The following is a 22,373-nucleotide window of genomic DNA, read 5'->3' as shown; positions in this document are numbered from 1 at the left end:
AACACTGTCTGCTTCTACCCTACACAGTTCTTGATGCAGTAACAACCACCCTTCACATTACTGATTGAGTTAGACTCACCTGCTAAGCCACGTTTTTTGGTAAAGGAGTAAAAACCAGTGATAAAGCCAGGGAGGTCCCGTTTCAAACCATTCCTGATACCTGAAGACAGGCGAGATACAGGCTGCAGACGTCACATAACTGGAGGATCCACACTCACCGAGATAAGAGAGCAAAAGCCCAGCTCCTGTGCTCTCACTTACAGTGAAAAGTCTGGCATTTGGATGCTTGTATCGAATGTATCTAACTGCTTCTCTCAGATCAGATGGGTCACCAAACTGTTGCAGCTTCAGTGTAGTTAAAAGACTTCCATTCTGGCACCTTCTATTGAAAATCACTGGACGGTGGCCACAATCCAGGGCTGAGGCACAAAGCTTCAAAGACAAAACAGAACAGTACAATTTAAAACAGGAATAGTCTAGAATCAAAGGCATGGATGACAGTTTCAGCAACAGATAAGCCAAGGCAGGGAGGAGTCAGGTGATATTATGGAGGTGAAAACAGGCCATCTTAATGATGGCCAGATAAGTGGTCAGAAGCTCAGCTTGGGTCAAATACAAAGTTGCAAGCAGCCGGTTCAGCCTCAGGCAGTTGAGCGGCACTTAAATTATGTGGGGTAGCAAACCCACTGCCTTTGGGCCCGCTCCTGACCTGGTTGCCATAATACGGGTGTTATGGACTTGATTTTCCAGACAGGTTTCTCATTAGAGACATCAAACTTTATTTACAGGCTGCAGCAGCAGTTACATGTTTCCATCAAGCCCCAAAATTAGAAGAAGAACTCCCACTCTCAGGTTCCCTGTGCTTAGAGCTCATTCGTTCATACTGTCATGTGATACTATACAACACAATAAGTCTTAAAGCTACAGTCACTACATTCCTTAAAGCTACAATTACTACAACGGGGGTGTCCACTAACTAAGGTGCCCACTAGCCTGCCCACCCTTAGGCCTATTGAGGGCTTCAAGTGGCCAATTATTTCCCACTTAAGGCCCTCAATCTGCCTCCACTGCCTTAATATGCTGAGCAGTGGTAGGCAGGCGAGAGTGGGAAAGCATTTTAAAAAAAAAAACATATTTGGTGAAAAGGCGGGCAGGGTGGGAGGTCACCATTCATGGGGTGCCCTGTATGCATCAGGGTCACTCCCCATCCCTAAGAATGTTAACCTCATTTGTGCCTTCCTGCTTGGCCTACAAAACCCACGCCCCCACCCCTCTCGCTCCTCCTAGGATGCCCGATCCCTCCCCGCCATAACAGCCTTCGCCTTACCTGGGTCCAGTGTCCATTCTTGATTTCCGTGGACCTCCTTGCAGTCCCAGCAGCCTCCGCTACTGAGATCTGGTACTGCTGGAGTTGTCAGTCATTAGATTGGCTGGCAGCTCCCGAGGGCGGAACTTCCTTCCACTGAGGGGCACAAGTCCTGCTGCTTATTTAAAGTCAGTCAGTTTGGAACCGACTTTTCTTCTGGGGCTGGGGATAGGCACGATCAACGTGCCCTGCTGTAAAATTCAGCCCAATGGCTTTGGCCTTGTAATAAAAAATTGGAGGAAATTTCTGCTCACTCAGTACTGGGTGTCAGACAAGCAGTCTGATAATTGATGCATGGAAATATATTACAGATAAAGAATTACAGAGGACTGCTCTGAATTCAACTTATCATTGGCCATGTGCTATCGGGCACTGCATGTTGCTTTTATTTAAAAAGCTACTCCATTTTATAGTTTCTTTAATTATATGGTTTCAAGGGTTTGACAAATGTGTCACTTTTGCTATTGTACGCAATGAAAAGTCAGTTGAAATGAACTCTCCTACACTTCCCTCACATGACATGTTTCTAATTAATTTTCTTCTCCACCAGTTGTGTTACGTAGGAGCCACTAGGCTGATTTGTACTGTAAAAACAAAGATTCATTCAATCTTTACCACTCAATTGCTGTACTTGTGTGATTGCCATCTTAAAAATGCATAAGGACAAAACAAATGATCAAGTAGCTAACAAAATTATCATAGGAAACACTATTTAATTTATCATTTTTAATGTATTCGTTGATAGTTCAATCCTAAACTATGGCTCCATTTAAATAGAGCAAACGGGCAGTGTAGAAGGTGTAGAAGGTTAAGTTTTCAAAGAGGGCAATGGGCCTGTGGAGTAGCACTTTGAAGATGAAGAGGACTGACTCCTTATAGTGCTTGGAAATGGATTTCTAGAAGCCTGTTCAATCACAACAGAAGTAAGCCAGGAATTTGTCTAATTACTGATGGGTTTGGACCTCCTGAGGATAACTTTATCACCTTTGAGGAATTTTGAAGTTTGAGAACATTTTGACAGCAATTCCCAATTGGCTTTTGCTCTCAATTTTTGCCTTTCCTCGGAGGTTGAGAGGAGGGGCAGGAAGAGTAGGGATTTGGGTTCAAATTCATTAAGAAGTGAGGTGAGCAGATATTGGCCTGTCAGTATTTTCTCAGTTTTTGAATTCTTAAAAAGAGTATAAACAGATTCATATAGCAATAAAACTGTGAGCACTCTGAGTTTGTGAAATATTGCCATGTTCACACTAAAACATAACTCTTTTTTTATAGCAAACATGAAGGGCAGAATGTGAAATATACATATTGTATATAAAAACAGAGAATACAAATTGTAAATTAATATGATGTCATATTGTTTGCACCTTTGGTGATGTGTTACCTACTAGTTTGCCACACAAGCATCAAATAATTTAGTAAAAATGAACAATTAGCAAGCATTACATTTAAATATAAATAACTGTAGTCAGTTAAAAATATTTATGATTTTACAGAAAATCAATAACGGCATATTTAATGCACCATGAACTAGTTATCATTTTGGCTTTCAGAGAAGCCTTTTGCTTTCGTTATTGGTAACAGTGGAGTTCAATGTGAAGATTAAAAAAAGAAATACACTTAAGAACCTTTAATGAAACATGCATTGCAGCTAGTGCCCAATATTGTGCTTATTGGAGTCAACCTAACTTGAATTTGCAGACTGATCACTATTGACTGTCAATGTGTCTGGGGGCTGACTTGCAAATTGGCAATATCATACTGTAAATTTGTGGTGGCTTTACACAGATTCTGATGGAAATTTCACCCAAATTCATCATACGACACCAGTATAACACTAATCGGGCTAAATCACTAAGTAATTATAGGCAGGATTTTTACTTTGTCGGGCAGCTGGGCCCAGGAGCAGTCACAAAGTTGACTGCCACCTGCAATTGGGCCTCGACCTCGATTTCATGCTGGTTGGCCAATTAAAGGCCAGCGTGTGAATCGCACGCTGAGTGTTGCCGGAGTGGGGGCAGGAAGAGGGCGTGTGTGGAAGTTGGCGCATGCATGCGGGTGTGTGCGCTGAAAACTCCCTGAAGGCACAGAGCTGCATCAGGGAGCTGAAGATCTTTAAAAACACAAATAAAGGATTTAAAATGTTAAAAACATCCCCTCATGCAATTCTGTTACATGAGCAGGGACATGTTATAAATGCGATTCGAACATTTTAATTGTATTTTTAATTTCTGTTGGAAACCTCATCCCGCCCGTGGATAAGATTTCATAAAAAATCCAAAGGCTGCCCGGCCAATTCGCCTTCCCGCCAACCGTAAGGTTGGACGGGCAGCGAAAATTTCCATTTAATTATTATTTTAATGGCCTTAATAGGCCTGTTAATTGTCGGCGGGCGCACTGTCGACTCCCACATGCACCTGCCAACCAAAATATCACGTGAGCGTGTGATGACATCAGGACGCTCGCCTGACATCATCGTGCGTCATTTTACGTTTGAGCGCATGTGTTTAAATGAGTTAGTGTCATGTTCAGATTAATAATTGACAGATTTTTGTAAGGATGAGGAAGCATATTGCATTAATCAGCTGCTGAAAACCTGGCTTTTATTGCAAATTGTGTCATTGTGATATCTGCTAATGCTTCCCTTATTGCCACAGGCTATATGTTGATCTCAAATCAAAGCAATATACCAATGGCTAAATGTTTTACAATTTATATTTTCAAATTCAGTAACAAATAGACATCCAATAGACACACTTGGACTATGATTAAATGGAAATGATATAAGCAGGAATATCTTATGCCTTGTGGTGTTTGCTTGAACACAGAAGATTATTTTATATTTAGGGCCTGAATTGACTGGGGAAAACCAACCTTTAATATTTTACTGCTACAATTTCAACAATTTCCTGTGGCATGAATAACTTCATCCAGGATGTGGGGCATGGCATTTTTAAAGATTTCATCCATAGTTTCAAACGTATCATTCATGGCTTGAAAACAAACAAATTATTCAAGATTTGGTCATCCCCAACTTGAGAAATATATCAATCAGTTTCACTTCAACCCCATGCTAACATCATAAGAAAATTTTGGTAAAATATTTTGCCACTGCCAATCTGTTAAGTAGGGTTATTGTCAATGGGACATTCTGAAGCTTTCCCCACCCGGCAGTCAGCTTTTTAAATTAAAGTCTTAGGAAACATCACATTCTACCATCTCAAATGAAAGAGCGTGTGTTAAAATCAGAGGGGAAATGAGTCACTACCAACATAGACTAGACACATTTTAGGAGCCTCTGAGGAAACCTTATAGTTTCCAGATTCTTTTACTGATGTTGTGAATCACAGGGCACACAGGAAGTGATATAGTATTGCTAATTTCACTCATGTGAACACGTGTGAATTGAATGCCACATCCTTGCATAATTATGGCATTCCATGCAGTTTTGTTAAGTATAAATTCTCAAAGCTTTAGATGTTTCTGTAACATTATAATGGATAGGTCTGTAATGATTAAGATGTAGAATCATCAGACCATAAAATCATAAGAAATAGGAGCAGGAGAAGGCCATTTGACCCATCGAGCCTGTTTTGCCATTCAGTGAGATCATGGCTGAGATGATTGAGGTTTTAACTCCACTTTCCTGCCTGTCCCCCATAACCCTGGACCCCCTACAGATTTCCAGCATCCATAGTATTTTGCTTTTGTATTGCTCTTCAGCCATCAGCTCCCAGTCTCACATAGCTAGTGATAGCATAAAGATGAAGTTAACCACTGCGAATGCTGGTAATCTGAAATAAAAACAGAAAATGCTGAAAATACTCAGCAAATCAGACAGCACCTGTGGAGAGAAACAGAGTTCAGATCGTGATGAGCCATCATCAGAACAATAAATAAGCTGCTGAATAGTGTATGTGCTGACTATGATATAATGATACATCATGTCACTATGTATGGAAATGGAAATATATGCAAATGGATATTATGCTCATGTTAACATGATGACACAATGTTTAGATGTAAATATTTCATGTAAATGAACTGGTCAAATCTTCACAGCCAGATAATATACATGCTAAATAATCATCCCTACATAGCAGCTGGCTTACAGAAGACTACTATCAATTGGTAAAGGTAGAAGGATGACAGGCTACTTTCTCAAGGCCAAGGCTGCAATGTCAAAGCAGAGGTGAACAGTGGGCTGCAGGGGACATTCTGCAACGTCAGCCAGTAACTCTCCACTGATATATAAAGCATGTTTGTCTGAGTCCCTGGCAATAGCTTGACACAGCGGCTTAAGAGGATGGTGAACTGTGCTGATCAGCAGCACTTCTTCGTGTGCAAGGGACATGGACTTCACCCACATTACCATTCATGTTCCAATTAAGAACACCATCAATTTGTATGAAGAGAAAAAGATTTCACAGGCAGAGTGTGATATCAGCCACCATACATGTCAGCTGCCACAGTTCTGTCACTTTACAACAGTCAAATATACTTCACCTGTACACTGGTGAAAGACAAGTGTCTGGATGGTAAATTGGAGATCCACCACAGTGGCTTATGGTTCACTTCCTAGGAAACCCCAAGGGCCCATCATTACAATGAGGGTCACACTACCATCCTAATTGTCATTGAACGGTATTGGTATTTTTGGAGTCTCAAGTTACATGTTATGACAGATCTGGGAAAGCACTCCAGCCCAGACCCAGCCTAGGGCTCAGGCTTTATTGTCATTTACTGAATAGTGCACAATTTCAGAGTTTCCAAAGGATTGATGGTCTGGAGGAGGAAGAGGTATTAGAGAAAGGACAACGGGGTGAATGTACAGCTGAAGTCCTACTTCAGGAAGTGGTTACCCAAGAGATAAGATATCTTCATGTACATCTAATAAGAACAAGCTTCACCCAGAAAAGCTCCATCGTATAGTGATAGCTTACCTTTGGTTACAATACAAGCTCAGTAAGGTGCTGACCTGTAGCTTTCCTCCACAGTTACCAAGGCTCCCATTTTGAAGATACTCCACTAAAGTTTCTCACAGGCATTCCTTCACCTCAGCTCAGTTCATGCCACACAAGCCCTATCATTGATAAACAAACTTTTTGGACAACACTTGTGTTTCTTCCTGTCACACTTCTTTCTTGGGGCATATATTTGTGTGTCCCTTCAAAGCTAACTTTCTCCTTCCCTTACTTCTGATACGGCAATGGAGGAGTCTGAATGTTTGAGGATTCTGAGCATTGATCAGACAATCTCAGACATCTTTCTTTTCCTCCCGCTACAGTAAGGATAAATTCATTTCATAGCTTTCTGCGTAAAACCAGTCAAAGGAAGAAAAACCAGGCCCTTATTCTTTTAATTTCATGGATCCTGAACAATCAGTAATATCAATTAAAATGATGATTTTCCCCTTCCCAAATTAAATTAAGTTGTTACAATGCAGTGTAGATATTAGTCACAGGTGGATAATGTGAGCTTACAATATTGTTGGATATTCTCGGTTGCATTGTGAATAAGGTAGGGCAGTAATGGCCTGTTTGCTGGTGTTTTACTAAAATCTCCGACAATAAGACAGGTCTTAGCCTACAGGAGCAATGTAAGAATGATGGTGGAATAATTGATTAGAGTTAGTCGCGTTTGAAATTCCTATTGGGAAATGGATAAAACATTGTTTGGATCGCAGATACCCATGTTCTAACACAGCGTTTCCAAGAATATTTGAATTCAAAAGAGTTGCCATCAGGAGTTTAGATTCAATAGCTAAAGCATTCACAGTGCTGGAGTAGAGGGCTGAGGGCTAATAAAAGTTATCAACTAAGTTATGGCATATCTGCTACAGCCACAGATTTAAATAAACCTGAAGAAAATAATCTGCACAGGATCAAATTAATTATTTTGCAATGGCTTTATTTTTGAGATCTATATTAAGCTAATTATAAAACTAAGCCATTTTGTGAATTTGCTGCTTATAATACAAGTTATGCATATAATGTAGCATCAGGTCATAGGCCGGTATTTTCCCATTGTGATCCCGTTCCGTCACTGCAATGTTGGCTGGCAGGATCTTCATCTCCTGGAGGGTGGGATGGCTTTGACATGCCATCAAGGAGCAAGCCAGAGGCGGAGGCAAAAGTGGAAGTGGATGTGGGCCCACCTACATTCACAGAAACTTCAGTCTGGTTCTTAATCAGCAGCTCCTCCAAACAAAGTTAAACCTGCAGATCAGTGTAAAGCCACCACACCCTCACCCCTTCATCCCTCTTTCTGCCCTCCCAACCCCCCTCATCACTTTCACCCAATTTACCCCTCACCCTCACCATCCCTGGAACCATTCTGGTAAATCTCAACTGCATCCTCTCCAGGACCCACACACCCTTCCCAAAGTGTGGTGACCAGAACTGGGTACAATGCTCTTGTGGCATAATCAGAGGTTTGTAAAGATTCAACCTAATCTGCCTCTGTTGTTGGGCTGCAAAATCTTGGCTATATAGTCATTATGGAACAGAGGGAGGCCATTCAGCCCATCAAATCAATGCCAGCTCTCTGTAGTGTGATCCAATCAGTCCCATTTCCAGTTCTATCACTGTAGCCCTATAAGTTTATCTTGCTCAAGTGCTCATCCAATTTCCTTTTGAAAACATTGATCATCTCTATTTCCATCGTCCTTTTAGGCAGAGAGTTCCAGGTCATTACCATTGTGTGCGCAAAATTGTTGTTCGTCACATCCCCACTTGGCAAAAGCTCAAGGTGTGTCCCATACTCTTTGTACCATCAGCTAATGAGAACAGCTTTTCTTTGTCTACCTTATCAAACTGTCATAATCGTGTACACCTCTATCAAATCTCCCCTCAATCTCTTTAGCTTCAGGGAGAACAACCCCAGATTTGGTCTCCTCACTTAAGGCAAGATTTACTTGCATTGGAAACACTTCAGAGAAGGTTCATTAGGCTGATTCCTGGGATGAAGGGGTTGTCTTATGAGGAGAGGTTGGGCAGGTTGGGCCTATACTCATTGGAGTTTAGAAGAATGAGAGGTGATCTTTTTCAAACATAAGATTCTGAGGATGTTTGATAGGGTAAATGTTGGGACAATGCTTCTGCTCTCTTTCACCAAGACCAATGGAGGCTGGGTCATTGAATATATTCAAGATTGAGTTTGACAGATTTTTGATGACCAAGAGAGTCAAGAGTTATGCACATGGTGAACAACTCTCACAGAGAAGATTAAGGGACACTTTGGCATGGAGGTCTGTTAGAGTACAGGGAGGCGGTGGGGTGCTGCTGCAAGGGCTGAGAGAGTGGGGTGGGGAGTGCTAACAGGCTGAGTGTGGGTACTGCGCATGCACAAGATTTGAAGGTCCAAATTACAGGAAAAACAGCATCCTGGCAGCATTCGATGTGCAACACAGAACAGTGGCCTCAAATACGGGACAATCCCTTAAAATAAAAGATGGTTGGTCACCCTGGTTATGGGGGACAGTCAGGAAAATGGAGGCGAGGCCACAATCAGATCAGTCATATTCCTATCGAATGGTGGAGCCTACTTCTGCTCCTATTTCTTATGATCTTATGAGCTTCTCCAACCTAACCTTGTAGCTAAAATCCCTCATCCCTGGAACCATTCTGGTAAATCTCGTCTGCATCCTCTCCAGAACTCACATATCGTTCCCAAAGTGTGGTGACCAGAACTGGATGCAGTACTCTTTTTGTGGCCTAATCAGAGATTTATAAAGATTCAACCTAACTTCCCTGCTTTTGTACTCAATACCTCTATCTGGGAAGCCCAATATCCCAAATGTTTTGCTGATTGCGCTCTCAATCTGTCCTACCACCTTCAAAGATCTATGCACACTCCTTAGGCCTGTGTCATTGAGTCTATATTACCATTCCCTATCCCTTCTGTCAAAATGCACCACCTCACATTTCTGTATGTTAAATTCCATCTGCCACTCTCTGCTCATTCTGCTAGCCTATGTTCTATTGCATTGATGCCATCCTCATTGTTTGCGACACTTCCAAGTTTGGGATCAATGCAAATTTTGAAATTTTACTCTGTATTCCAATATTCAACTTATATATCTCAAACAAGAACTGGTCCTAGCTCTGACCCTTATGGAGCATCATTGTCCATCATCCTGCACTCTGAAAACAACCATTTACCATGACCTGCTGTTTTCTGTCTTTAAGTAAATTTTTAAAATCCAAGTTGACACTTTTTCATGAGCCTCAATTTTGATAACCAGCCTTTTATGTGTTACTTCATCACATGCTTTCTTAAAATCCATATAGACAACATCCATTGTGTTCCCTTCTTCAACCTTCTCCTCCCTCAGGTGCTACATTTTACAATGCTGGTGATGATGGCTCTCCAACTTCCATGGTTCTTGATAGCAGCCAACACCTTGGTGTTGTTCTCAAATCTTATGTTTGTTCTGCTTCTCATTCTAGACACAATAACTTTAGTTGTGGCCTTTAGCTTTAGAAAGGTTAAATGTAACTCCTGTACTTTTGTACTCAATACCTCGATTAATGAAGCCCAATATTCCATATGCTTTGCTAATTACTCTCTCAATATGCCCAGCCACCTTCAAAGGTGTATGTACATGAGTCCCCAGGTCCCTCTGTCTGCACATACTCCTTAAAACTGTGCCATTTAGTCTAAATTGACTCTCCAGTCCCTTCTGCCAAACCTTCTCTTCCTCAAAAAACATCCAATTATAGTCATAATCTGCCTTTTACTAATCTGTGCTGGCTATCCTTAATTAACTCAAATCTCTCCAAGTGCCTGTTGATTTTTTTTTTGATTGTTGTTTCTAAACCTTATCCAACACTGATGTTAATCTGACTGATTTGTAGTTAATTAGAATGTCTTTACACACTTCCTTGATTAAAGATGGCACATTTTCCTCTCTGAAATTCTCTGGCACCTCCCCCCATACCTAGGGAAGATTGGAGGGTTAAAGAAAACACTTTTGCTGTCTCCACTCTCAATTCCTTGGGCTCCATGCCAGCCAGACTAGGCAACTTATCCACAATGAGCATAGCCAGCCTTCCAGTACATCTTCCCTCTCAGCCACCCATTACCTCCCCACTTTTCACTTCTAACAATACTTTCTTCTTTAGTAAACACTAATACAAAGCATTCATTAAGTATCCTGCACCCCTAAGCATTTAGCACCCTCTTAGTCCCTAACAGGATCCACTCTGCCTCTTACTACCCACTTAGTATTTGCATGCTGGTAGAAGATTTGAGGTCCCTTTTATATTAACCGTCATTCTATTTTCAATTCTCCCTTTGTCGGTCTTATTTTCCTCTTCTCTTCCCCTCTCAACTTACTGTATTTGGCCTGGTTCTCGCTTAAAGAATTCACCTGACATTCATTATACACCCTCTTTTTTGTTTCATCATATTCTCTATCTCCCTCATTCCTGGCTTAGGTTCCCCTACCTACTACCATTGTTGAAATTATCTAGCCTATACCTGAAACAAATCTTTAAAGGTCATCCATTGTTCCATACAGCTTTTCCTGTCATTCTTTGGTTTAATTTTACCCTGGCTAGATTGTTCCTTGCTCTTCTCCATTACTAATCTAAACCTTATGATACAATAGTCATTCTGCCACAGACACTTGGTCCACCTCATTCCCCAGCACCAGATCCAGCAATGCCTCCTTTCTATTTAAACAGATGACATTCTGGTCAAGGAAGTTCTCCCGAACACATTTCAGAAATTCCTCCCTCTCCTTTATCTTTGCTCCAACATTTTGCCCAATCAATATTTAGGTAATTAAAGAGCTCAATATCTCCACTCTATTGTTCTTGCATGTCTCTGCAACTTCTCTGCAGATTTGTTCCTCTCTCTCAATATTTGGAGGCTTGTGGAATACCCCTATAGTGTGATCACACCTTTCTTGCTTCTCAACTCTAACTAAATAGATTCTGTCCTTAGCTCCTCAAGGACATCCTCTGTTTTCATCATGACAATGTCTTCCCTAAATCAATATTGCTACCCCACCTCCCTTTTAAGCGAGGAAGGGATAAACCAGGGAACTACAGGCCAATCAGTCTAACCTCAGTGGTGGGGAAACTATTGGAAGCAATTCTGAGGGACAGAGTTAATCTACACTTGGAGAGGCAGGGATTAATCAAGGACAGTCAGTATGGTTTTGTTAAGGGGAGGTCATGTCTGACCAATTTGATTGAATTTTTCGAAGAGCTGAGCAGGTTTGTAGGTGAGGGCAATGCATTTGACATCGTCTACTTGGACTTCAGCAAGGCTTTTGATAGGGTCCCGCATGGGAGACTGATAATGAAGGTAAGAGCCCATGGGATCCAGGGCAATTTGGCAAATTGAATCCAGAATTGGCTGAGTGGCAGGAAGCAGAGGGTGATGGTCGAGGGGTGTTTTTGTGACTAGATGCCTGTGTCCAGTGGGGTTCCACAGGGATTGGTGTTGGGTCCCTTGCTGTTTGTGGTATATATAAACGATTTAGACTTGAATATAGGAGGGTTGATCAGTAAGTTCGCGGATGACACAAAAATTGGTGGGGTGGTAAATAGTGATGACAATAGCCTTAGATTACAGGAGGATATAGACGGGCTGGTCAGATGGGCTGATCAGTGGCAAATGGAATTTAATCGGGATAAATGTGATGTGATGCATTTGGGCAGGACAAACAAGGCATGGGAATACACGACGAATGGTAGGACCTTGGGAAATACCATGGATCAGAGGGGCCTTGGTGTGCATGTCCGCAGGACCCTTAAGGTAGCAGGACAGGTAGATAAGGTGGTTAAGAAGGCATATGGGATACTTGTCTTTATTAGCTGAGGCATGGAATATAAGAGCAGGGAGGTTATACTGGAACTGTATAAAATGCTGGTTAGGCCACAGCTAGGGTATTGCGTGAAGTTCTGGAATCCGCATTATAGGATGTGATTGCATTAGAGAGAGTGCAGAGGAGATTTACTAGGATGTTGCCTGGGCTGGAGAGTTTTAGTTATGAGGAGAGATTGGATAGACTGGGGTTATTTTCCCTGGAGCAGAGGAGATTGAGGAGGGACATGATTGAGGTGTATAACATTATGAGGGGCATAGATAGGGTAGACAGGAAGGAACTTTTCCCCTCGGTGGAGGGATCAATAACCAGGGGGCATATATTTAAGGTAAGGGGCAGGAGGCTTAGAGAGGATGTGAGGAAGAATTTTTTCACCTAGAGGGTGTTGGGAACCTGGAACTCACTGCCTGAAAGAGTGGTAGAGGCAGAAACCCTCATAATATTTAAGAAGTATTTAGATGTGCACTTGCAATGCCATGGCATACAAGGCAATGGGCCTAGTGCTGGAAAATGGGATTAGAATAGTTAGGTACTTGTTTGACCGGCACAGATTCGATGGGCCAAAGGGCCTTTTTCTGTGCCGTAGACGTCTATGACTCTATGACTTATCCTCCCCCATCTTTTTTGAACAATTTGTATCCTTGGATGTCAAACGTCCAGTCTTCACCATTTTTAAGCCAAGTTCCTGCTATTGCTACTGCATCATATTCCCACATTGCTATTTGTGCTTGTAACAGATTCAAATTTCAAACATGCCTGCAGTAAACATGGTCCTCAACACCAATTATGCTTGAGCTCTAGACAAGGCTTTTGGTAATTGGACCACAAGTACACCAGTATGCAAAACAACCCTAACAGGTTTGTTAAATTCATCAATTTGACTTCTACAGTCAGGTTTGTAATGTGTATTCTAATCAATACATTAAGCATGACCAATGCAAATCTCAAATGAAATAGAATTGCACCAGAAAAAAGCCAAAAGGCTCAGTCTAGTCCCTGTCTGTCACTGAAAGGCACTCACAGGATTAGTGTTTCATGTGGTCTACTTCCTCAATTATTTTTCTGGGTATCACTACTGATGAACTGCATATCCTCTGATAACCATCAATCTGTCAACAATTAACATTTGATGAGGTTAGTTCAATAATGATAACACTATGCATATCAAAACAATACTATATTTTCACAGATCCTGTGATGTTGTTTCACCTCACGGTGAAGAAAATAAACAGCTATTTCTGGGCTGGGACATTAAATGTATTTTTAAGTGTATTCTTGGCATTTCTCGTGGTCAGGTATGTGTGGGCATAAATAGCTCTCTGTGGTTGAAAAGTGTAGTTATTGTAAGTAGCAATGGTGCAGCTGCTAAGTACGTCCTGCTGTGATCACGCTATTGGTTGTGGTTTTGCTGCTGCTGTGTAACTGATGCAGGAGTTTTATATAGTCCTGTCAGGATGAAAGTGAAATATGAGGTACTTGTATTTCTTTGAGCAATTCAAGTTGCATGATTGGAAGGGATAATAGATAAAGTACACTGTCACATTCTAACCTTCATGCTACAAGGACTCTGGGGGGTCCCAGCCAACGTACTCATCACCGCAGGACCTGCCCTCACCAGTTTAGGGCTAATTATACTCATTCTACCACTACCAACCTATATCACTGGTTTTACACTGTTAATCTGTGCACCTGCACTTCTGCACTCAAACAGACCAAGATGATTTTCTAACATTGGATTTAATTATAGTTGTGACCTCCTTTAATACAGACAAATAAATAGTGTTTTTTTATTTGGAGAGTTGACTGCGATGAATGTCAGTAGTTGTTAGGATTAAGAGGAAGTTCTGTGACAAGAAATGAAGAACTCAGCTGATCAGTAAAAATGCCGTTTTGCACACAGTCTGTTTCTTGTCGAACAGAGTGCGTGACGTACAGTAACCAGCTTTACGCCAGGAGCGAGACGTTAGATAACTCATGGAGCAAGTTGATAAAAAAGCTACATCGGTCTTGAGCAATCCCTGTAGCAATTAATTATGTTTCACCAACTCTCTCAGTCTCTTTGGAACTAAGCAGAACAAAAGGTTCTGAGTGCTGCATGAGGATCATGGAAAAAAGCTTAATTATTTTTTGGAGTGTGTTTTGAATCAGTTGCATTGCCTTTTAATGCTTCCTTGTGATCTCACTAACCTTTCTGATATTGTGGATGAAACTATAAATATTTGTATATTAGATGGTGTACATTCGCACACTGGAAAAGTACTGAGAACTCCACCCCTAGGGTACAACATTCAACCTTCAAATATTACACATAGGGCATTTTGCATTGTAATAGAACATATCACAAACTGTTTTGATCATTTCTTTTTGCAGAGGAGGGACTTTCATGGTTACCCTTTATTGTAAGGGCTTTCCGATAGGTCTCTCTAAGAGGTGCAGGCTTGTAAGGTTAACAATAGTGTTTATTAGTAATACATAACTATATTCACAGGTACAAAGTATAGTCCAAACAAGGAGCTAATTGCATGCTGACTTTCTCTTTGACTCTCTCCTTACAACTCTGTCTCCTATCTAATGTCATGTGTCTCTCTACATCATACTGTTCTCCAGTCCCACATTAACCCTTGCTGTGCCAAACACCCTTGTACTACACCCTTGGTTTTTACTTTGTCCCTATCAGGATTATGTACCTACATTGCCTAGAGGACAGGGGAATGACTGGGTCTGGCATGGGGGCGGGGTGGGGTAGAGGAGCAATTTTAACTCCCCACTGGGAGGGAATGGTCCAGCAGTTAATAACATAGTAGAAAAACCACAATTGCCATTTTCTTTTGGGCTGAACAGCTTTGAATTTCCTAGTTTTACACTCATAATATACTCTGGGTGACTCAGGCTGAGATTTATATGGCACAACAGCTGCCAGGACCAGCTGATATAAGCTGAAGTTAGGGTTTCCAAGCCTGAAGTGTCTCAGGAGTTTGAATAGGGATTTCTGCAGCTGTGAAACACTATTTTTGCATGTTTTGTTTTGCTTTTCTACCTAAGACACCTGCAGTTGTTTCCTCTGAGAGCTAGGCCAAGGCACATATCTTTACAAGGTTGGTCATCAAGAAGACTATCAAGACCTTTAAAAGGTACGTTTTCACTGCCTGGTCAGTTTGAGAGGGAGTCTGCGGTATGTCATGATTATTTACAACTTTGCCATTCCTGAAGAGATGGGCTCTATTGCTGGCTGGCAAGGAAGCAGTGACTCCACTGGATCAAGAGCTTTACGAAGAAGAATATTATGATGATCTGCACTCAGAAACATTCTCTGTGACTGTTGTGTGAGGCATCAGAACACATCTCCTCGTTCAAGTCTTCACTTCTGTATAGCAGAGCATTTGACATCATCATTTTCCCTCCTTCTCCACCATTCCAATCCAACGCCTATGCTACAACTCAACTCACCTGGATGCTTTATCTCTCAATGAACATGCCAGTCATCATCACCTGAGTGAATAATTCTGCACCATACAAGTACCCCCTTCCCTGTATGGCTGTAGTGTCCATGAATAACAAAGTAACCCATCACACTGAAGTCCAAAGGAAGCAGATGACAGCTAAATTCTGTCTAAACACTATGCTTTCCAGAGTGCCTACACATATGTCTCTTTCATCTATTCCAGTGCTTCCCTTAAGTGCCAGAATCATAAGAGGTGGTTGGCTACTCCTGCTCTACAAAACAGCCATGGGACCGAGGCAACTCATTTCAGGACAGCTTGCTTTGGCAGGAAGCTGCTTCCTTGCTTCATGCCTCATTCACTCTTGGTCAGATTTTAATGCCTCCCACATTCCAATGACACAATATTCTGAGGATGAAGGCCAGAGGTCTGGCATATACTGCTGCCCTGAAGGTTAATTGTACAAGTATGGCATCTACAGTGGGCAAGCTGTGGTTGCTGAACTTCTTGTGGCACTGGTCAGCAGGCTTGGGGGGTGAGAAAGTTGACGCTCAATGCCGTTTCCATCTCCTTCCAGATTGCACAAGTGCTATCCTGCCAGGGTTGCTGGCATGGACCACCTAGACATATGCACCTCTTTATTTTGACTTCCTCAAGAAAGGCATGACAATGAGTTTTTTTAAAAAAGAGTCCTGCTTTGCCTGGATGCCATTCCTTTCAGCCTTATTTGGCTACTTGCTGCAAAGAATTTGCTGCGGACATACTTGAAATGTTAGAGAAAAAGATTCAGGAAATGTGCAGTGAGACCCAAGTGAGTGAGTCAAGTGCTGCTTCTTCCTTACCAGCTTGTTTCCCAGTTTTGCTGAGATGTTCAGTCTGAACTGTCTTTTTAAGAGCTGCAGCCCACTTGTGCACTGCAGCAGCTTAAATCCATTTCACATGCAATTTACACCAATGACTGCTCCAGGAAACCATCCGGTAAATACCTCTCTTGACCACCAGTGGGCATAAATTTTTCTTTAATGATATAACAGCTGTCCAACTCAGCATATGGATACTCTCCCCCAAGATTTTAAACAGAGAAAATATTGCCTAAATCACACAATAAATGATTCTGAAGAGGACACATGGGGTCTCTATTTATATCACAAACTATGCCAATAGTATGCATGATGTGTTGTACAGCATTAACTCTACCATGAATCTGAAACAAAGTTTTGCTTGCTTAACCTTAATTAATTGTTGAGGTGATTAAGACCATACTTATAACTAACTACCAGTGTAGAATTTTGATCCAGATTTGAGTTGGATTGAATTCATTTAATTCTTTGATTTTAACCCAGGTCGATTTGAAAATAATTCACACAACAGTTAGAAGTGCAAATCTACAGTTCATTGATTTCTAAAGCACCGACAGCACAATGTGAATTACCTTGAATGTTCCCAATCAACCCATGCCTGACAGTTTCAGAATAATGCTGATTATCCTTAATTCAATATCAATCAAGGTTTTATAAACAAGACAATGAAAATCCATCTTCAAGTGGAGAAGAAATGGGCTTTATCTCTAATACAAAGGCAAAATATTGCTGATTCTGGAAAGAAACAGCCAGTCAGGCAACATCTGTGGAGAGAGAAACAGAATTAACATTTCAGGCTTGTTCTGTTGAATGGTGACTGACCTGAAATGTAGAAACATAAACAAAGATTTATGGCACAGGAGGAGGCCATTTGGTGCATCATGTCCGTGCCAACCAAGAAAGAGTTATCCAGTCTGATCCCACCTTCCAGATCTTGGTATGTAGCCCTGTAGATTACAGCATCTCAAATACATATCCAAGTGATTTTTTTAATATGATGCAGGTTTCTGCCTCTATCATGCTATCAGACAGTGAGTTCCAGACCTCCAACACCCTATGGGTGAAAAAAATTACTCCTCAACTCCCCTCTACTCCTGCTACCAATTACCTTAAGTTGATGTCACCTGGTTATTGGTCTCTCTGCTAATGGAAATAGGTTCTTCCAACCATCTTACCCAGATCCCTCACAATTTTATACACCTCAGTTAAGTCTCCCCTCAACCTCCTCTGTTCCAAAGAAAACAACCCCAGCTACTTGACCTTTCTTCATTGCTAAAATTCTCCATTCCTGGCAATATCCTCATAAATCTCTTCAATACCCTCTCTACTGTGATAGCATCCTTCTCAGGCAATAAAGGAAAATATCCCGTATGCCTTCTTTACCACCTTATTTATTTGTCCTGCCACCTTCAGAGATCTGTAGGCATACACTCCAAGGGCACTCTGCTCCACTACATTTCTCAAAATCCTACTATTTATTGTATATTCCCTTGCCTTATTTGTCTCCCCAAATACATTACCCCACACTTCTCTGGATTCAATACCATTGTCACTTTTCTGTTCATCTAACCAGTCCATTGATATCTTCCTGCACACTACAGCTTTCTTTCTCATTATCAATCATTCAATTAATTTTTGTATCACCTGCAAACTTCTTAATCATGTTACCTACATTTAAGTCTGAATCATTGATATATATCACAAACAGCAAGGGACCCGGTAATGAACTCTGCAGAACCCTGTTGTGGAGTATCTAAAATGCACTTGACACAAAGTTGACCATTGGTAGATTCAGCAATAGTTCTTTATTTATTGCAAGTGTGCACACATGGGAAATGCTCTTTCAGTATGCTCTAAAAGACATTTTGAAGTTACACAGTTTCTGTTGGTTATATATACCATCTTTTGGGATTATATTCATTCTAGTTTTTTTAACTGCAAACACATTTAAAACTTATTTTTGCAACTTGGCCAAGCCTGGGTAATCCCATGATGCATCATGACATGCCTCTTCAACCCCACTGGAAATAGCCTTCCAGTCATGAAAATATTGGTTGACCATAAACCTTTACTTCCTGCAACTAAGCCAATTTTGAATCTAACTTGCCACTTTTCCTTGGATCCAATGAGTTTTTAATTTTCTGACCACAATGCTATGTGGGACTGTTGGCTCTGTTTCTCTCTCCACAGGTGTATGCTTTATCTGCTATTTTCAGCACGTCCTGTTTTATTTTAGGTTTTATGTACTTTTAAAAAATTTATTCTTAAGGCATGGGCATTTCTGGCAAGGCTGTCAATCACCCATCCCTAGCTGCCCTGAGAACATTGAGTTGGGTCGCCATTTTGAATCATTGCAGTCCATGCCAAAGTGGTTTGATACAACTGAGTGACTTGCTAGGTTGTTAAGAGTCAACAGCTTCAGCTGGGGTGGGGGGAGCATTGGGGGCTGGGGTTACATAAAGACCAGGCTGAGTACGGTTGGAAGGTTTCCTTCCCTGAGGGACATTACTGAACCAGTTTAGTTTTTAATAGCATCCAACAGCTTCGTGGTCTCTTACAAAAGGAAAGTATTATAAAAGCCAACAATTCCAATCAATTCAGAACAATGCAATCTCATTTAAATTCATGTCTCTGATACGATGGGAATGTGAATTGGAGGATTTGAACTCAACATAAGCCTGTGGACAGTTTTCCTTAATGTATGGAGCTGTCCAAATTTGTAAGATAAAACTGCTTGTTTTGTTTGATCTGAAAATTAGAATTCATAAGTGAAATCAGATTCTGTTTGCATAGCAGATCAAACTGAAGTCAAATTTATTATTTGGACAGCAAAGACACCTCATCCCACAAACAATGACTTAGTTTGACAGTATCTGATTATTGCCGGATGCATATTCTGTATTATACAGGGATCTGAAATTGGCAGTTTATATGGATTTGATTCAAATCACAGTAATTTACAACTGCTATAAAGCTGCATTCTTGGTTCATAGAGTTCCAACAATGATTTACTCTCTGCTACTTCGGTAACAGCTGAAGAATTTTTGCAGTTTCAAAGATCTTGCTTATTAAGACAGTTAATATATGATGACAGAGATCAGTTGCACAATCTTGCCAGTTGTACACTTGTTCAACTGAACTCTACCTAACCAACTTGGACTCTGGCTCCATGACCAGCCAGTACCCTGGGATAAACTGCACAGATCAATGATATAAGTACACACTCTCTGTCTCCCTGAAACTAGATCTCCTGTTCGGCCATGACCACTAGCCAGCCTGCTGTAAGGTATCCTCTTGTCTCTGGTTGAATACCCAGGGTTGGGCCACTTAAATAATTTGGGAAGTTCCCTGGCCTCTGCTGAGATGCACATCGAGGAAAGGTCCGAGAAGGAAGCCTTTTTTTTAAAGCTTGTCAAAGTGCAACATGGCTGGCAGGCCCTGGGAGACTGAATTTTCCTTTACATTTTCCACAGCATGAGGCTGGGAAATTTAATCACTCGCCAAGCAATCAGTCTAATTCCTTTCAACTATTTTAATATTTAACTTCTCCTCCTGCTATCCATAGAATATTGGATGCCAGGGATACAGAGATGTCTATGGCCACCTGCACTGCTTAAGTACTGGAAATACACTTTATGATGTACTTCCCTCACTTACAACTACAGCCTCCTGTTTTGGGCAGGTGTCTGATTGGCCTAAGTCACATTCAATGGAAAATTCTCAGATTGACAGAGGCAATCAGGAGGCTGATAAACCAACTACTGAGGAATTTCCCAATAGTCTAGATTCAGATTACACCCAAAAGCCTGGTTAACTGAAATTCCAGGCCAAAATATTTACATAAGCAAATGAAGGAGTAAGAAAATGTTGGCTGTCGTTTCTACCGTCAGGAGAAAGCAAATAATTTTACTATTATGAACATCCTCCTTGGGCAGAATTTTATGTTCCCCTGCTGGTGGGTTTGTAGGCTGTGGCAGGGGTGGTGGGGGCGTTGGGGTGGGGGGGGGGGGGGGGGGGGGTGACCTTCAAATTATTTGGATGGCCTTCCCACTGGGTTCCCGCCCACCCAAATGCTCCACAATTTAACTTAGATGGATGAGGCCTAGCCCAGCCTGCCCTCCCTTGCATCAATTGCAGCCCTTAAATGGCCAATTATTAACCAATTAAGAGCTGTTTCCTGCCCAGCCTCAGCTTTCAGGTTGGTAGAAGGAGTTCAGCGGCTGGGGAAATGCCAGAAAATGAACCGTGTTCAGGCCTTAGTGGGAAGCAGCGAGTGCACCTCCATCAGCAGCCCTGTTTATTCATCAGGCGCCCCCTCAAAAGATCTGATTCCTGCATGATCTCCCTCCCCCAACAGGCCTCTCTACCAACACCCCCACGTCCCTCTGCCTGTTCCCCTGGGCCTCACCAACCCTTCCCCACTCTGAGATCCCCTCACTCACCTGGTCCTGGACTCCCGGAACTTAGCCTCTGAGGACTGCATGCATTCCCAGTCCTGTCCGGTGCAGCTTCTGGCACTGCAGGGACTGGAAAGCATCAGATTGACTGGCAGGTCTCTGAGGCAGGACCTCCTCCTGAGTGAGGGGCAGAAGTCCCGTTTCCAGCCAATTAATGCTTGCTGGAAAGTAAAATCGCTGTGGGGCAGGCAGTATCGGTGGGGGCGTGTACCCCATTGACTTTTCAGATGGCTGGAAGGGAAACCCCACCATGCTAAAAATCCCGGCCCTTCTTTAATCAGGGCCACAGCTTAATCTATGGCAATAGTAGAGGGTAGAAAACTTAAAACTTTGTTCAAAATATTCATGTGAGCTGAATTTATATTACAATCAAGTAGAAATCATTATAATCCAAATCAAGCACTGTCTCTCATTGGTAACACTCATGACCCTAACAGCCTTTCAAAAAAATTTATGTTCAATTTTCTTAAAACGTCCATTGTCTCCATTACCAGCACACTGTGGTTGGGGTGTTTAGCATCTACAGGAAGCACTGTAGCAAATGATTGCGGCTTTTTCGACAGTGCCTCCCAAACCTGCTTCCTGCACCAGTTAGAAAGACAAAAACAGGAGGTGCATTGGAACACTATCACCCCCACATTTCCCTTCAGACTTGGGTGCATATTGCCTTTTTCTCGCCATCTCTGGATCACCTGGAACTTCTTAGCTAACAGCACCAGAGGACTACTTTCACTGCATGACTGGCAGCTATTCAAGATGAAGGGTCACAATAACCTACTTAAGGGCAACTAATGACAATAAAGGTAACTAAGGGCAATAAATGTTGGCCTTGCCATCAATTACCCTATCAAGAGAATAAATTGCATCCTGTTGTAGATGTTGCATTGCTGGGTAGAACTAAGGCTGTTGTTACCCTGTTTTTCCCCCCAGGATTTTGCCCCTGCTCCTAAAGACACTGATATTTACAGCAATACTGTTCTATAGGCATTAGAAACCCCTTCATATCCCACCAGGAAGACCAATCTTCATATCTGTATCTGGAAGATGAGTGTCATCAGGTTGGTAAGTATTAATAGCTGAGCTTCTCTCTGTTGTCACCAGATGTCTAACACAGGCACATTATTAGCACCGCTCACTGGATAACAATTGGAAGTGTGATGCTGGCAGCTTTTTATCCCTCTTAGCCCAGAGCACTGAACTGTCACCCTATTTTGTTAAAAGAAATGGATTTCCCTTTACATGTACAAAGCAAAGAAATGTTCACATCTACACATTTCTTTCCAAACATGACCCAGTGTGAAAATGTGTTTTTCTTTCTGGGATCTATACTGGTGATTCAGTATTAGTTTACTGACAACTCTTATAGCCACTCTTCGGTGATAGATTCCTGTCAATTATACAGTCAGGAAGCAG

The 22,373-nt window shown here is 41.7% G+C and overlaps 1 protein-coding gene and 1 long non-coding RNA gene across 4 annotated transcripts in view; one reads left to right on the top strand and one right to left on the bottom strand.

Annotated features, from left to right (window-relative positions):
- The window catches only part of LOC144684306 (uncharacterized), a 245,606-nt gene that overhangs the window by 160,893 nt on the left and 62,340 nt on the right, over positions 1-22,373 (top strand). For 2 of the 3 annotated variants that reach the window (XR_013577476.1, XR_013577475.1), the window contains exon 4: positions 21,891-22,022. This is a non-coding gene — a long non-coding RNA (uncharacterized LOC144684306). Of the gene's footprint in view, positions 1-21,890; positions 22,307-22,373 lie in introns of those variants that run through there. The other variant, XR_013577477.1, reaches the window with a different exon arrangement.
- Positions 1-22,373, bottom strand: part of abhd15a (abhydrolase domain containing 15a) — a 31,610-nt gene that overhangs the window by 5,886 nt on the left and 3,351 nt on the right. Inside the window, exon 2 of the mRNA XM_078547926.1 lies at positions 80-432. Coding sequence (XP_078404052.1) covers positions 80-432 — 353 coding nt within the window. The remainder of the gene's footprint in view (positions 1-79; positions 433-22,373) is intronic.

Source organism: Cetorhinus maximus, chromosome 9 (genome assembly GCF_964194155.1).
Source record: "Cetorhinus maximus chromosome 9, sCetMax3.hap1.1, whole genome shotgun sequence".
In the NCBI taxonomy this organism is placed as follows: Eukaryota; Metazoa; Chordata; class Chondrichthyes; order Lamniformes; family Cetorhinidae; genus Cetorhinus; species Cetorhinus maximus.
This window is presented reverse-complemented; position numbering and strand designations above follow the sequence as displayed.